The 16,106-nt window shown below is 37.8% G+C and overlaps 1 protein-coding gene across 3 annotated transcripts in view; it reads left to right on the top strand.

Moving 5' to 3' along the window:
• VPS13D (vacuolar protein sorting 13 homolog D) overlaps positions 1–16,106 on the top strand; it is a 1,255,097-nt gene that overhangs the window by 114,186 nt on the left and 1,124,805 nt on the right. For all 3 annotated transcript variants that reach the window (XM_053690423.1, XM_053690422.1, XM_053690424.1), the window contains exons 19-21: positions 6,389–8,599; positions 13,003–13,154; positions 14,225–15,253. In XM_053690423.1, the coding sequence (XP_053546398.1) occupies positions 6,389–8,599; positions 13,003–13,154; positions 14,225–15,253 (3,392 nt within the window). The remainder of the gene's footprint in view (positions 1–6,388; positions 8,600–13,002; positions 13,155–14,224; positions 15,254–16,106) is intronic.

Raw genomic sequence — 16,106 nt, forward strand, 5'->3', positions numbered from 1 at the left:
TAATTCAGGCATCAACTTATCAACTGACAAAATCTCACAAGGACATAGTGTTGTCTTTCCTGAGAACTCACGGTTGGAAGGTGAATATAGAGAAAAGTTCACTTGTTCCACAGACAAGGGTTCCTTTCTTGGGAACTCTGATAGACTCGGTAGCCATGAAAATATTTCTGACAGAGGTCAGAAAATCAAACGGCTAGATTTAGAGTTCTGCGTTAGCCGTCAAAAGCAGCGTTAAGGGGTCCTAACGCTGGTTTTGGCCGGCCGCTGGTATTTAGAGTCAGGCAGGAAAGGGTCTAACGCTCACTTTCAAGCCGCGACTTTTCCATACCGCAGATCCCCTTACGCCAATTGCGTATCCTATCTTTTCAATCGGATCTTCCTAACGCCGGTATTTAGAGTCTTGGCTGAAGTGAGCGATAGACCCTCTACCGACAAGACTCTAGCCGCAGAAAAAAGTCAGTAGTTAAGAGCTTTATGGGCTAACACCGGTTTATAGAGCTCTTAACTACAGTGCTCTAAAGTACACTAACACCAATAAACTACCTATGTACCCCTAAACCGAGGCCTCCCCACATCGCCGCCACTATAATAAATATTTTTAACCCCTAATCTGCCGACCGCACACCGCCGCCACCTACATTATCCCTATGAACCCCTAATCTGCTGCCCCTAACATCACCGACACCTACATAATATTTATTAACCCCTAATCTGCCCCCCCCAACGTCGCCGCTACCTTACCTACACTTATTAACCCCTAATTTGCTGACTGGACCTCGCCGCTACTCTAATAAATGTATTAACCCCTAAACCGCCGCACTCCTGCCTCGCAAACCCTATAATAAATTGTATTAACCCCTAATATGCCCTTCCTAACATCGCCACCACCTAACTTCAAGTATTAATCCCTAATCTGCCGACCGGACCTTGCCGCTACTCTAATAAATGTATTAACCCCTAAAGCTAAGTCTAACCCTAACACCCCCCTAAGTTAAATATAATTTTAATCTAACGAAATAAATTAACTCTTATTAACTAAAGTATTCCTATTTAAAGCTAAATACTTACCTGTAAAATAAACCCTAATATAGCTACAATATAACGAATAATTATATTGTAGCTATTTTAGGGTTTATATTTATTTTACAGGCAACTTTGTATTTATTTTAACTAGGTACAATAGCTATTAAATAGTTAATAACTATTTAATAGCTACCTAGTTAAAATAATTACAAAATTACCTGTAAAATAAATCCTAACCTAAGTTACAATGAAACCTAACACTTAACTATCAATAAATGTATTCAATAAATTACCTACAATTACATACAATTAAATAAACTAAACTAAATTACAAAAAAACCCCCCGCTAAATTACAGAAAATAAAAATAGGTTACAAGAATATTAGGCTAATTACACCTACTTTAAGCCCCCTAATAAAATAAAAAAGCCCCCCAAAATAATAAAGGTCCCTACCCTATTCTAAATTAAAAAGTAACCAGCTCTTTTACCAGCCCTTAAAAGATTTTTTTGCGGGGCATGCCCCTAAGTAATCAGCTCTTTTGCCTGTAAAAAAAAATACAACCCCCCCCCAACATTACAGCCCGCCACCCACATACCCCTACTCTAACCCAAACCCCCCTTAAATAAACCTAACACTACCCCCCCTGAAGATCTCCCTACCTTGAGTCGTGTTCACCCAGCCGGGCACCGGTGGACCAAAAGAGGACATCCGGAGCGGCAGAAGTCTTCATCCTATCCGGGCAGAAGAGGACATCCGGACCGGCAAACATCTTCATCCAAGCGGCATCATCTATCTTCACCCATCCGACGAGGAGCGGCTCCATCTTCAAGACCTCCGACACGGAACATCCTCTTCCTTCCGACGACTACCGACGAATGAAGGTTCCTTTAAGTGACGTCATCCAAGATGGCGTCCCTCCAATTCCGATTGGCTGATAGGATTCTATCAGCCAATCGGAATTAAGGTAGGAAAAATCTGATTGGCTGATTGAATCAGCCAATCAGATTCAAGTTCAATCGGATTGGCTGATCAGCCAATAGAATGCGAGCTCAATCTGATTGGCTGATTGGATCAGCCAATCGGATTGTACTTGAATCTGATTGGCTGATTCCATCAGCCAATCAGAATTTTCCTACCTTAATTCCGATTGGCTGATAGAATCCTATCAGCCAATCGGAATTCGAGGGACGCCATCTTGGATGACGTCCCTTAAAGGAACCTTCATTCTGTGTTAGGACGTCGGAAGAAGAGGATGGATCCGCGCCGGAGGTCTTGAAGATGGAGCCGCTCGTCGTCGGATGGAAGAAGATAGAAGATGCCGCTTGGATGAAGATGTCTACCGGTCTGGATCTCCTCTTCTGCCGCTCCGGATGTCCTCTTTTGGTCCATCGGTGCACGGCTGGGTGAACACGACTCAAGGTAGGAAGATCTTCAGGGGGGTAGTGTTAGGTATATTTAAGGGGGGGTTTGGGTTAGAGTAGGGGTATGTTGGTGGTGGGTTGTAATGTTGGGGGGGGGGTTTGTATTTTTTTTTTACAGGCAAAAGAGCTGATTACTTAGGGGCATGCCCCGCAAAAAGCCCTTTTAAGGGCTTGTAAAAGAGCTGGTTACTTTTTAATTTAGAATAGGGTAGGGACCTATATTATTTTGGGGTTTTTTTTTTTTTATTAGGGGGCTTAGAGTAGGTGTAATTAGCCTAATATTCTTGTAATCTTTTTTTATTTTCTGTAATTTAGTGTTTTGTTTTTTTTGTAATTTAGTTTAGTTTGTTTAATTGTATGTAATTGTAGGTAATTTATTTAATTAATTTATTGATAGTGTAGTGTTAGGTTTAATTGTAACTTAGGTTAGGATTTATTTTACAGGTAATTTTGAAATTATTTTAACTAGGTAGCTATTAAATAGTTATTAACTATTTAATAGCTATTGTACCTAGTTAAAATAAATACAAAGTTGCCTGTAAAATAAATATAAACCCTAAAATAGCTACAATATAATTATTCGTTATATTGTAGCTATAGTAGGGTTTATTTACAGGTAAGTATTTAACTTTAAATAGGAATACTTTAGTTAATAAGAGTTAATTTATTTAGTTAGATTAAAATTATATTTAACTTGGGGGGGGGGGTTAGGGTTAGACTTAGCTTTAGGGGTTAATACATTTATTATAGTAGCGGCAAGGTCCGGTCGGCAGAATAGGGGTTAATAAGTGTAGGTAAGGTAGCGGCGACATTGGGGGGGGGGCAGATTAGGGGTTAATAAATATAACATAGGTGTCGGCGGTGTTAGGGGCAGCAGATTAGGGGTTCATAGGGATAATGTAGGTTGTGGCGGCGTCCGGAGCGGCAGATTAGGGGTTAATAAGTGTAAGGTTAAGGGTGTTTAGACTCGCGGTACATGTTAGGGTGTTAGGTGCAGACTTAGAAACTGTTTCCCCATAGGAGCTGAACGCTGCTTTTTTGCAGGTGTTAAGGCTTTTTTTCAGCCCAAACTGCCCCATTGTTTCTTATGGGGATATCGTGCACGAGCAAGTTTTCCCAGCTTACCGCTACCGTAAGAAACGCTGGTATTGAGGGTTGAAGTGGAGCTACATTAGGCTCAACGTACCCTTTTTTGAGCCTAACGCAGCCCCTCAGACAACTCTGAGGGTGCGTTTGGAAAAAAAGCAGCGTTATCTACAAAACTCTAAATCTATCCGAAAGATTCTAAATACTTGCTGAGCACTTCAGTCTATTCCTCGGCCATCAGTGGCTCAGTGTATGGAGGTAATTGGATTAATGGTAGCGGCAATGGACATCATTCCGTTTGCTCGCTTTCATCTCAGACCACTGCAACTGTGCATGCTCAGACAGTGGAATGGGGATTATGCGGATTTATCTCCTCAGATAAATCTGGATCAAGAAACCAGAAACTCTCTTCTTTGGTGGTTGTGGCCGGATCATCTGTCCCAGGGGACTTGTTTCCGCAGACCCTCGTGGGTGATAGTGACAACGAATGCCAGCCTTCTGGGTTAGGGTGCAGTCTGGAACTCCCTGAAGGCTCAGGGTGTTTGGACACAGGTGGAGTCTCTACTTCCAATAAATATTCTGGAACTGAGAGCAATATTCAATGCGCTTCAGGCGTGACCTCAGTTGGCTTCGGCCATATTCATCAGATTCCAGTCGGACAACATCACGACTGTGGCATATATCAATCATCAGGGGGGAACCAGGAATTCCTTAGCGATGATAGAAGTATCCAAGATAATCCGTTGGGCGGAGGCCCACTTTTGTCATCTGTCAGCGATCTACATCCCAGGCGTAGAGAACTGGGAAGTGGATTTTCTAAGTCGACAGACTTTTCATCCGGGGGAGTGGGAACTTCACCCGGAGGTATTTGCCTCATTGATTCTCAGATGGGGCAGACCGGAATTGGATCTAATGGCATCTCGACAGAATGCCAAGCTTCCAAGATACGGATCCCGGTCAAGGGATCCTCAGGCCGAACTGATAGATGCCTTGGCAGTGCCTTGGTTGTTCAGCCTAGCTTATGTGTTTCCACTGTTTCCTCTCCTTCCACGCGTGATTGCTCGAATCAAACAGGAGAAAGCTTCAGTGATCCTGATAGCTTCTGCGTGGCCACGCAGGACTTGGTTTGCGGATCTAGTGGACATGTCCTCTCTGCCACCGTGGAAACTTCCATTGAGACAGGACCTTCTTATTCAAGGTCCTTTCCAACATCCAAATCTAGTTTCTCTGCAGTTGACTGCGTGGAGATTGAACGCTTGATTTTATCGAAGCGAGGATTCTCTGATTTGGTCATCAATACTTTGATACAGGCTAGAAAGCCTGTCACTAGAAAAATCTATCATAAGATATGGCGTAAATATCTTTATTGGTGTGAATCCAAGGGTTACTTATGGAGTAAAGTTAGGATTCCTAGGATTCTATCTTTTCTCCAAGGAGGATTGGAGAAAGGGTTATCAGCAAGTTCCTTAAAGGGACAAATTTCAGCTTTGTCAATTCTGTTTCACAAACGTTTGGCAAATGTGCCAGATGTTCAGTCTTTTTGTCAGACTCTATCTAGAATTAAGCCTGTATTTAGACCCATTACTCCTCCCTGGAGTTTGAATTTAGTTCTTCAAGGGGCTCCGTTTGAACCCATGCATTCCATAGATATTAAATTGTTATCTTGGAAAGTTCTGTTTTTAGTTGCTATTTCTTCTATTCGAAGAGTTTCTGAGCTTTCAGCGCTACAGTGTGATTCTCCTTATCTCATTTTTCATTGTGATAAGGTGGTGTCACGTACCAAACCTGGATTCCTTCCTAAGGTTGTTTCAAATAAGAATATTAATCAGGAAATTGTTGTTCCTTCTTTGTGTCCTAACCCTTCTTCTAAGAAGGAGCATATGTTGCATAATTTGGATGTGGTCCGTGCCTTAAAGTTTTACTTACAGGCAACTAAGGATTTCCGTCAATCATCTTCATTATTCATTGTTTATTCTGGAAAGCGTAGGGGTCAGAAAGCTACGGCTACCTCTCTTTTTTTTTTGGCTGAGAAGTATCATCCGCCTGGCATATGAGACTTCTGGACAGCAGCCTCCTGAAAGAATTACGGCTCATTCTACTAGGGCTGTGGCTTCCACATGGGCTTTTAAAAACAATGCATCTGTTGAACAGATTTGTAAGGCTGCGACTTGGTCGTCCCTTCACACTTTTTCCAAATTTTACAAATTTTATACTTTTGCTTCTTCTGAGGCTATTTTTGGGAGGAAGGTTCTTCAATCAGTGGTGCCTTCTGTTTAGGTTCCTGTCTTGTCCCTCCCTTTCATCCGTGTCCTTTTGCTTTGGTATTGGTTTCCCACAAGTAAGGATGAAATTCGTGGACTCGTCATATCTTTGTAAAAGAAAAGTAAATTTATGCTTACCTGATAAATTAATTTATTTTACGATATGACAAGTCCACGGCCCACCCTGTTCTTTTCAAGACAGTTTTTCTTTATATTTTTTGTAAACTTCAGTCACCTCTGCACCTTTTAGCCTTTCCTTTTTCTCTTCCTATACCTTCGGCCGAATGACTTAGGGTGGAGGGGAAGGGGAGGGGCTATATATACAGCTCTGCTGTGGTGCTCTTTGCCACTTCCTGTTAGCAGGAGGTTAATATCCCACAAGTAAGGATGAAATCCGTGGACTCGTCATATCGTAAAAGAAATTAATTTATCAGGTAAGCATAAATTTACTTTTTGACCTAGCTATGAATAGTACAATGGTTAGAATTTATGTTATCCTTTAATAGTTTTTCTATTCCATGTTTACATTGATAACTCCTGATTCTGTTACCCATTTTTCACAATTATAAAAAGGATTTATGTGTTTTTTAATTAGATCACTGTAAAAGAAGGACTTTGGATAACTTCTGTACAGATGTGAATGATTTAAGTGATGACGAATATAAAACTCCTTTGGCAACGCCTACTAATAGTCCTCCCCCAGAAGCCAATACAAGCACAGACGTAGAAGTATCAAGCTGCATTGGAACTGAGCTAAATGAAGACCAGATAGAAGCCTACTTACTAAGCAGCAAGGCATATGAAAAATATTCACTATCTTTTAAGGATTTGCAAATCATGGTTGGACATGTGAAGGACAACTGGAAACACATTCAGGATAGTGAAGTTGGCCCAACTCATGTTCTGGAAAAATTTAACGTGCACTTACAATTAGAGCGTAGGTTAATGTATACTTCAGACCCCAAGTATCCTGGGGCAGTGCTTTCTGGGACACTGCCAGACTTGAAAATACATATTAATGAAGATAAGATATCTGCTCTAAGAAAATGTTTTACAAGTTTGTCAAGTCCAGACACCAAACAATCTGATAATACACTTCTCAGAAAAGAAAAAATATTTGATGTAGACAATAATGTAGGACTTCAGGATTCTGTAATGAACTTGACACAAAGTGTTATTACGCTTGAGCAGCATACCAGAGAGGTTCTTGTAGAATCAAAACTTCTTTTAGCTGACTTTAAAATTAATTACATGCAGTTAGGTGTAGAAAGTTGTGGCCGTTATATTTCTGTCCTTAAAGTGTTTGGTTCAAATGCTCATTTTGTAAAAAGGCCGTACGATGCTGAGGTATCCCTTACAGTACATGGATTGCTAATGGTAGACACTATGCAAAACTATGGATCAGACTTTGATCTTTTAATGGCTTCACATAAAAATTTAAGTTTTGATGCACCCACTGGGAGTCTTCGTGAAAGTCGAGCACAATCTCCTGTTTCTGACACCAATGATTTTTCTCCGTCTAATCCGTTCACCTCTGCTGATAAATATAATTCTGCTTTTAGTAACTCTCTGGAACACATTGCTATCAAAGATGAAGAATCATTGATTAAGTTGGAATACCAGTTTGTAAGCTCTGAATGTCCTTCCATGAATTTGGACAGCTCACTCCAAGTTACATCACTCCAAGTTAACAACTTGGATATTATTCTTAACCCAGAGACTATTGTAGAGCTTATTGGTTTTCTTCAGAAATCTTTTCCAAAAGAAAATGATGATGGAAGCCCTCAGCCTTTAAAAACTGACTTCGAAAGGAATTTAATTGAAAAGGAATCTTTTCAGACTGCATATGAGCAAAACACACAGGTGGCAGTTGATATTCACAGGTTAAACATACTTCTTTTCAGGACGGTTTGTTTACCTAATGGGGAGAATTGTGGGAGAAAAATTGCCACAGCTAGCATTGGGGGTACAAAGGTGAATGTGTCTTTGGGAAGTAGATTTGATGTCAATGGTTCACTTGGTTGCTTGCAACTCATTGATCTTGCACAAGACAATATAAGTAATCCTTATGTTATCAGCATCGGTAATATAGCTATGTATGAAAGCCACTTGAACCTTGCAGACTACAACATTTTTGTCAGGACAGATTACAGTGGTATCCCCATGGAAGCATTGAGTTTTACTTTCTCTGAACAGTCTAAAGAAGAATTATCTCTTAATCTTAAAATGGCTTCTTTACATTACAACCATTCAGCCAAATTTCTAAAAGAAATGACACTATCAATTGATGAGTTAGAAGATAATTTCCGTAACATGTTGAAAAGTGCAGCATCTAAAGTATCTTCTGTCCTAGTTACCAAAACAGCTGAATACAGTGAAATGGTTTCATTGTTTGAGCCACCACGTAAACATAGGGATTCATTTCAGTATGATACAGTTGAGTTTGATGAGTTTGATGCAACCAATGCCAATACAGACCCTGTGAAATTAATCCTTAATATTAACATTGAATCCCCAGTTGTATCAATACCTCGTAAACCTGGAAGTCCAGAACTTCTTGTTGGACACTTAGGCCGGATATTTATTCAGAATTTTGTAACAGATGATGATCTTTCTAGAAGTGACAGGTTACAAGTGGAAATAAAAGATATCAAACTCTACTCTTTGAACATTAGTTCTCTTACAGCAAGAAAGCAGTCGGCATCTGAGCCACCACACCTTGTATCTGGTAACACAAGTGTCAGCAATCAGGAGGAAGCACATTTTACCCGTCATGATTTTTTTGAGTCTTTGCATAAGGGTCAAGGTAAGTTTTTTTTTTTTTATTTATTTGAATTATGCTAAAGCAGTTCTAACTCACAATTTAAAAAAACAATTCATCCTAAAAAGGTAAATAATCAAACGGCAACAATAGACAGGCCTACTGTAGATGTAAGTTGAAATATTTTCAAAGTAGACTTGAAATTAAACAAATGGCTACAGCCCATTTCTTCTAAACTACTTTGCTACCTATACACAAGTAACTGTATGTAAACCTAACTTTGCTGAGTATTTGCATTTTTCCAGAATTGACCATGATGTCAAAAAGCTTGTTGTTCTTTAATTTACCATCTAGTTATCCTAACATGTGGCCATTGTACCATTACCCAACAGTTTGTTGTGTCTTCCTCCAGATTTAGTGTTGTAGATCCCATAAATTTCTTTTGTTATTGGCTCACCAGCTATTTTCAGCTAGCTCTCAGTAGTGCATTGTTGCTCTGGAGCTGATTTTAGCTATATGTTTAATCCCTTTGCAATGTTAAAACACAAAATTATATGCGAGCATTAGTGTAATACAATGCTGTAACACGTTAGAGCATTTTCTTTTTTCCCTTTTATGTCATTGTATGTAATTGTTTTTTAATTAAACCTCATTAGAGTGGGAGTAAACTTTTTAGATACAGTTGTATTATATATGTTGCTGATAGTTTTTGATAAAAAAAAATTATGAGTGCTGTGTGTTCCCGGTCTTTTTTGTAGTGTATACTGATCCCCTACACTTATTTCTTTATCTAAAAACAAATCTAGAATGAGCCATGTAAAATGGCCAAAATGGGTTTTCACAATATATACAAAATGGGTTTTTTATATATATATATATATATATATATATATATACTGTGTGTATGTATGTATATGGTTCCAGGATAGTCACTGTTAGGTGCGCTCCTCCTGAGCGTTCAGTGAAAATGGACGACCCGGCACACAGGAGAGTGGGCGGGGGACACACCCCCTAAATGAATCCAAGCGATAGGCTGCAAACTTCAGGCGTGTCTGCCACACACGCCACAGGCGAAGCCGAGTACACTGATCCAAGGAAAGAAGTTGCGCTCAAGCTTGTAATATTCTTGAAAAAAGAAAGGCACTCCAGGCACGTTGTAAAAAGTAAAAACAACTTTTATTCCAAAAATGACTTAAAAGAAGGACAAAATAGTGTTGTCCAGCAAAGAGCCAGCAGTGACTCCAACAATCAGGTTGATGAGCTGATCCTCACGCAGACATGTTTCGTGCGTTTGCGCACTTGATCACTGCTTACCTGAGGATCAGCTCACTCACCTATTTATGACTAAGCTAATTGCCAAAAATTTACATACTTGAAACCTGATTGCATACCTATATCCACAAGACAGGCTACTTTAATTATTCTACCAGTAGCTGAGAATAAGCATAAAAAGAAAGAATACAAAGGGATAATATAGAGAATACATGACAGGAAATAATCTGACCATTAATTTTAAGAATTGCTATATATAATGTGAACTAAAATTTCCTAGAATTGCCACACTAATAAAATGTTAAGATATCAACTATTACAATTGAATGGATCCAAACACATTTTTCATGTAGATCTATACTTAATATATGTATTGTTTATGTAACAAAAAAGAAGAAAAAAGATCACAATGCCAAAGAGAAATATAGGTGTCTTGCCATTATTTTGACATATAAGTTAATAGATCAGACTATACTTAGACATATATTAGATAAATACATCTAGGTCACGTCTAATGTTTAACCCTTCTGGTTCACTAGTCTGTAATTTAAACATCCAATAAATTTCCTTTTTATTGAGTAATGACTCTCTATTTCCACCTCTTCTCCACTTGGTAATATGGTCAATACCCTGTATTTTTAACGATGATACATCTGAGTTGTGAATTAGTTTAAAGTGTCTTGATATGGGAGTGTCACTATCTTTATCTTCAACTGACCTAAGATGTTGCAGGAATCTGTCTTTGAGGGACCTCTTAGTTTTTCCTGTATATTGGATCTTACAAATATCACATGTGAGAAGATAGACTACGTGCGTAGTTGCACAGTTAATGAAGTATCTGATGTCATACTCTGTGTTAGTTGTGCTTGAAACAAATTTATCGCCCTCATGTATAAAATTACAAGTTTTGCAGATGTGTCGTCTGCACTTAAAGCATCCCTGTCTTTGTTTAAGCCAGCATCTATTTATCTTGGGTTTGATGTCAGAGGGGGATAAATGATTAGATAGAGTCTTAGCTCTTTTAGGAATGAAGTCACATCCAGACTTTAAAATCTCTCTGATGGTAGGGTCTGAATACAGAATAGGAAGAGAGTCTTTAATGATTGTACATATTTTATTATATTCTACACTAAAGGTAGTTATGAATTTGATCTTATTATTTTCATTCTTTTTAGTCTTTGACTTGTTGTATTTATATTGAAGCAACTCAGTTCTTGGGATTTGATCGACACTTGCTTTCGCTTTTAATAGAAGGCCCTCATGATAACCTCGCTGTTTGAATCTTTGAGTGGCTTCACTGGCCTGCTTGTGATATTCTTTTTCACTGGTGCAGTTCCTTTTAATGCGAATATATTCCCCTTTGGGTATGCCTCTTAGCACATGCCGGGGATGACATGATTCGAATTTTAACAGTGTGTTACCTGCAGTTTCCTTTCTGTACATTTTAGTCTGGATAGTAGATCCAGTCTCACCGCCTTGAACAGTGAGATCCAAAAAGTTCACACTTTCATTGCTGTGAGTACCTGTGAACTCTATACCTAGTTGATTGCAGTTGAGGTAATTGCAAAAGCTATCCGCCTCAGTTGCGTCACATTCTAAGATGAAAAACAAATCATCTATGTAGCGACAATACTGGATGATCGCTCCCTTAAATGGATTACCATCTCCAAAGACGTGGGACAGCTCCCACCAACCCATAAATAGGTTGGCATAGGAGGGGGCAAATTTAGCCCCCATAGCAGTCCCACGTCTCTGGAGATAATAATCAGTCTGAAACATAAAAAAATTGTGGGTAAGCAAGTATTCAATTGCATTCAGCAAAAAAACCTTAGTTGCTTCTTCAAAGTTACAAGATGAATTAATAAAAAATTCGATAGCCTTAAGGCCCTTTGAATGCTCAATAGACGTGTAGAGAGATGTCACATCAACAACCATTAACCTATAGTTTGGTTTCCATTCAATGTTAGCAATTTTTTTAATAAAAGAAGTGGTGTCTTGTATATAGCTAGGAAGTTGACATACTAGAGGTTGTAAAAAAGTGTCAACGAGTTCAGAGAGTGCTTCATTCAGGGACCCTATGCCGGCAATGATGGGTCTACCTGGAGGAGATAAAGAATTTTTATGTAATTTGGGGAAATGATGGAAAATGGGAGTTACTGGATTAGATATTAACAATTTTTCTTCAACAGATGGAGTAATGATGTTATTACTACGGGCATATTTAATAATAATCCCAATTTCCCTCTGAAACTTGTTAGTAGGATTTTGTGTCAATTTTAGGTAAACATCTTTTTGACTTAACTGCCTCTTGGCCTCTGCAATATAGTCAGTTCTGTTAAGAACGACCACATTGCCGCCCTTGTCAGATGGCCTAATTACAATGTTGTCATTCTGTGTAAGCTCCCTGAGAGCTGATTTCTCTTTGTACGTTAAATTGTTACATTTTCTATTACCTTTATCTGTCACTTGTTTATCTAGATCACGTAATTTGATCTCTACCGTTTTTTGAAAGATATCAATCACTTTTGAACGTGTCTTAAAAGGATAGAATGTGCTTTTGTTTTTAATATGTTTTAAAGAGATGTTACTCTCTTGTAAATTATCATCTTTAGTCATAAATAGGTGAGTGAGCTGATCCTCAGGTAAGCAGTGATCAAGTGCGCAAACGCACGAAACATGTCTGCGTGAGGATCAGCTCATCAACCTGATTGTTGGAGTCACTGCTGGCTCTTTGCTGGACAACACTATTTTGTCCTTCTTTTAAGTCATTTTTGGAATAAAAGTTGTTTTTACTTTTTACAACGTGCCTGGAGTGCCTTTCTTTTTTCAAGAATATTACAAGCTTGAGCGCAACTTCTTTCCTTGGATCTATGTATGTATATGTGTGTATATATATATATATATATATATGTATGTATATGTGTATGTATGTATGTATATATATATATATGTATGTATATATATATATATATATATATATATATATATATATATATATCTAAGGATATTTTGAGTTAATGTAGTGTGATGAAATCTGAAAACCATTAGAAAAGTTAATTATTATCACACTGCATAAACTCTTGCAAAAAAGGTCTTTTAACTTTGTAATATGCTCCGATAAAATTGCGCTCCTTAGAACTTGTAATAACATGTAACTTTTTGTTTTGTTTTACCAGCTTTCCATATACTAAACAACACTACTATACGATTCAACATGGAAAAGTTTGCATTGGAGCAAGACTCAGAATTAACGTTTCCCTGCATTGATGATTCATTGGAAGTTGGAAGTATCTTGAAAATTGAAGGAAATTTTGTCAACAATGTTCAGGTAAATTATTATTCATTTGATCCTTTAAACCATTTTCATTCTATTTTAAACATATTGTTTATTACAAGTAGATAAAATATGCATACATATTACTTATACAGTGCATGGAAAGCACTCACAGGATTTGTTTAACCTTTAAACTTTAATATATTGTAACATTTTGGGAATGTTTGAGCCCTGAAATGTTACAATAAAATAAGTTGAAAGGTTAAGAAAATCCTGTAAGTTCATTTTATGGGAATTGATTTAAAGTGATGGTAAATCCTAGCGTTTGTAAAACGCTAGGATTTACCATTGGAACAAATAAAGGGGACTTTCAGTCATGAAGTGTAATATACTTCATGCTGAAAGTTCCTTTATTTGATTAAACCGTTTGCTGCACTGAGCTGCTCAGGCAGCCCATGGCAGAACGCTATTTTGCTCTGAGGTGGGTTTCCACCTCTTAGCAAATAGCCGTGTGTTCCAGCTGGTGCCATGCCGGATAGCTAGCATGCTATTGACTAAGAGGTGGAAACGTCACCTCTCAGCAAAATAGCATTCTGCCGTGGGCTGACTACTCCTAAGCTAACATTCCTGCTTTTTAAAATATAGATACCAAGAGTACGAAGAAAATTTGATAATAGCAGTAAATTTAGAAAGTTGCTTAAAATTGCATGCCCTATCTGAATCATGAAAGAAACATTTTTGGGATTCCCTTTAAATATGCCCAGCCCCTAAAAACTGCAAAACAGCTTAGCTCATGGGTGGAAATGGTTCAGCAGTTAAAGGGTTATAAAACAAAGAAATGACGATGCATCCCACAAATCAAATAGTGCAAGAGTGCAAGTTTTTATTTTAAACAATACTTAGTGCAGAAGGAGGTTAGTGCAGACATTCAGGTGTTATTTGTGACTTCAGTTATCTCTTATTTGATAACATTTGTGACCCGCAAGTAAAAAAAAAAGTTTTTGTTAACCAAAAGGAAATATAAAAGTACCTGATTCATAGTGTTATAGATTGTTACTGTTATTATATAATACTCACCAGTATAATTTGAACCGTTTTCAAAGTTTGTTTTTCTAATCATGCAGGTGGTTCTTGCAAAACACGTGTATGAACAAGTTCTACAGACTCTTGATAACTTGGTGTACAATGAAGATGAGAAGCTTCCTCAAAGCTCTATGTTCACTTCAGTGTATTGTTCCCCTACAACATCTGTTTGTAAAAGCCCTGACGTGTTAAGTGAAAAGAATGAAAGTTTGTTTTTCAGTACCACTAATTTTAAATACACGCCAAGCAAGTCTGTTTCTACTCAGGAATCTTTACCGTTTACTCAAATTCAAGCAAATTTCAGGATCTCTGAATTGCAGGTTCAGTTAAGCGGTGATCTAACACTTGGCTCTCAAGGTTTAGTTAGCCTGAAATTTCAAGACTTTGACATTGAGTTTAATAAAGACCATCCACAGACTTTAGCCATCCAGATCACCCTACGCTCCCTTCTCATGGAAGATCTTCTTGAAAAAAACTCAGACTCTAAATATAAAAATCTTATGGTATCCAGGGGTGCACCTAAACCATCCAGCCTAGCTCTCAAAGAATATCTGTCTCAGTCTTGTCCTTTAGTGTCTCATGTAGAATATCCAGACATGCCACGATCACTTCCATCTCATATGGAAGAAGCACCAAATGTCTTCCAGTTATACCAAAGACCGCCGTGCAATTACAGGAAGAAGCCAAAAGAAGACATTGATTCTGAATATCCCTTGACTCCTCCTCCATCTCCAACATCTGAAAGATCAAAAGCATCTTGTGGAAAAGACAATTTTGACGATTCGTTGGTTCACATAAATGTATTCTTGGTGGACAAAAAACATCCAGAATTCTATTCAAAATATAAACGTGTCAATCGTAGCGTGGATGTAGATTTTAATTGCCTTGATGTTTTAATCACATTACAGACATGGGTGGTAATTTTAGACTTTTTTGGAATTGGGTCAACAGCTGATAATCATGCAATGAAGCAGCAACCAGTAGATACCAAGTTAACATCTAAGCTGGAAACAAATGTCTTATCTGCTGTTCCTGTCCAAGATCATATCAACACAAAGATGGATCTAAAGGTACAGACTTGAAGCCCATATATAGTAAAGACATTTTTTTTTAACATGTTTTAAATGTGTATTTATAAAAATAGTAAAAGCTGTTATAAAAACTTTGTAAATATTGGCATCTGATTACTAAAGAGAAGCTCAGTAGTCAACTTCTTGTTTACATTTTACCAGCTCTTATAACCAGTTTCTTATAAAACAGCAGGAACAGTGCTTTTCCATACCAGAAACTAAATTTAAAGGGACATTACAGCCAAAACTCAAATGTACATCATTGCATTTCACTTTTGAATATAAGCATTTTTGCAACGTACTTGCATCAGCAAAAATGTTTCTACAAAAATATATCACTGCGTTAAAGTTTTTTCTGTGCATGTGAACCATATCTGAATATTTTGCACGTAACAGCCTTTTGAACAGTGTGCCTGGTCAGAGAGCTGTTGGTGCCTTGTATTATGCTTTTGATGAATCAATTTACATGATACAAGTCACTGAGCAGAAACAGTTTTTAAAAGGCTGGTGTATGAAGCATATATAGATATGCTTTACCTTCACATGCACAGAAAAAAGCTCACGTTAAAAACAGTGATAGCTTTTTCTAGAAGCATTTATGCTAAAACACGTACAGTATATTGAAAAAATTACTCTCTTCAGAAATGAAATGCAGTGACAGGCATTTCAATTATGGCTGTCATGTCCCTTTAAATTTCCAACCTTTTTTATATAATGAAATAGCAACCATAAATATTTTACGTACACCGTAGTATATTTTCTTCTTGTTAGCACTGATACTACTAAGCAGTATTTATATTTGCCCACATTATAAGAAAACCTTTCAGAATAAGTGTAGCACTAGTTAATGTAA

The sequence above is a fragment of the Bombina bombina genome, chromosome 8, assembly GCF_027579735.1.
Source record: "Bombina bombina isolate aBomBom1 chromosome 8, aBomBom1.pri, whole genome shotgun sequence".
Taxonomy (NCBI): domain Eukaryota; kingdom Metazoa; phylum Chordata; class Amphibia; order Anura; family Bombinatoridae; genus Bombina; species Bombina bombina.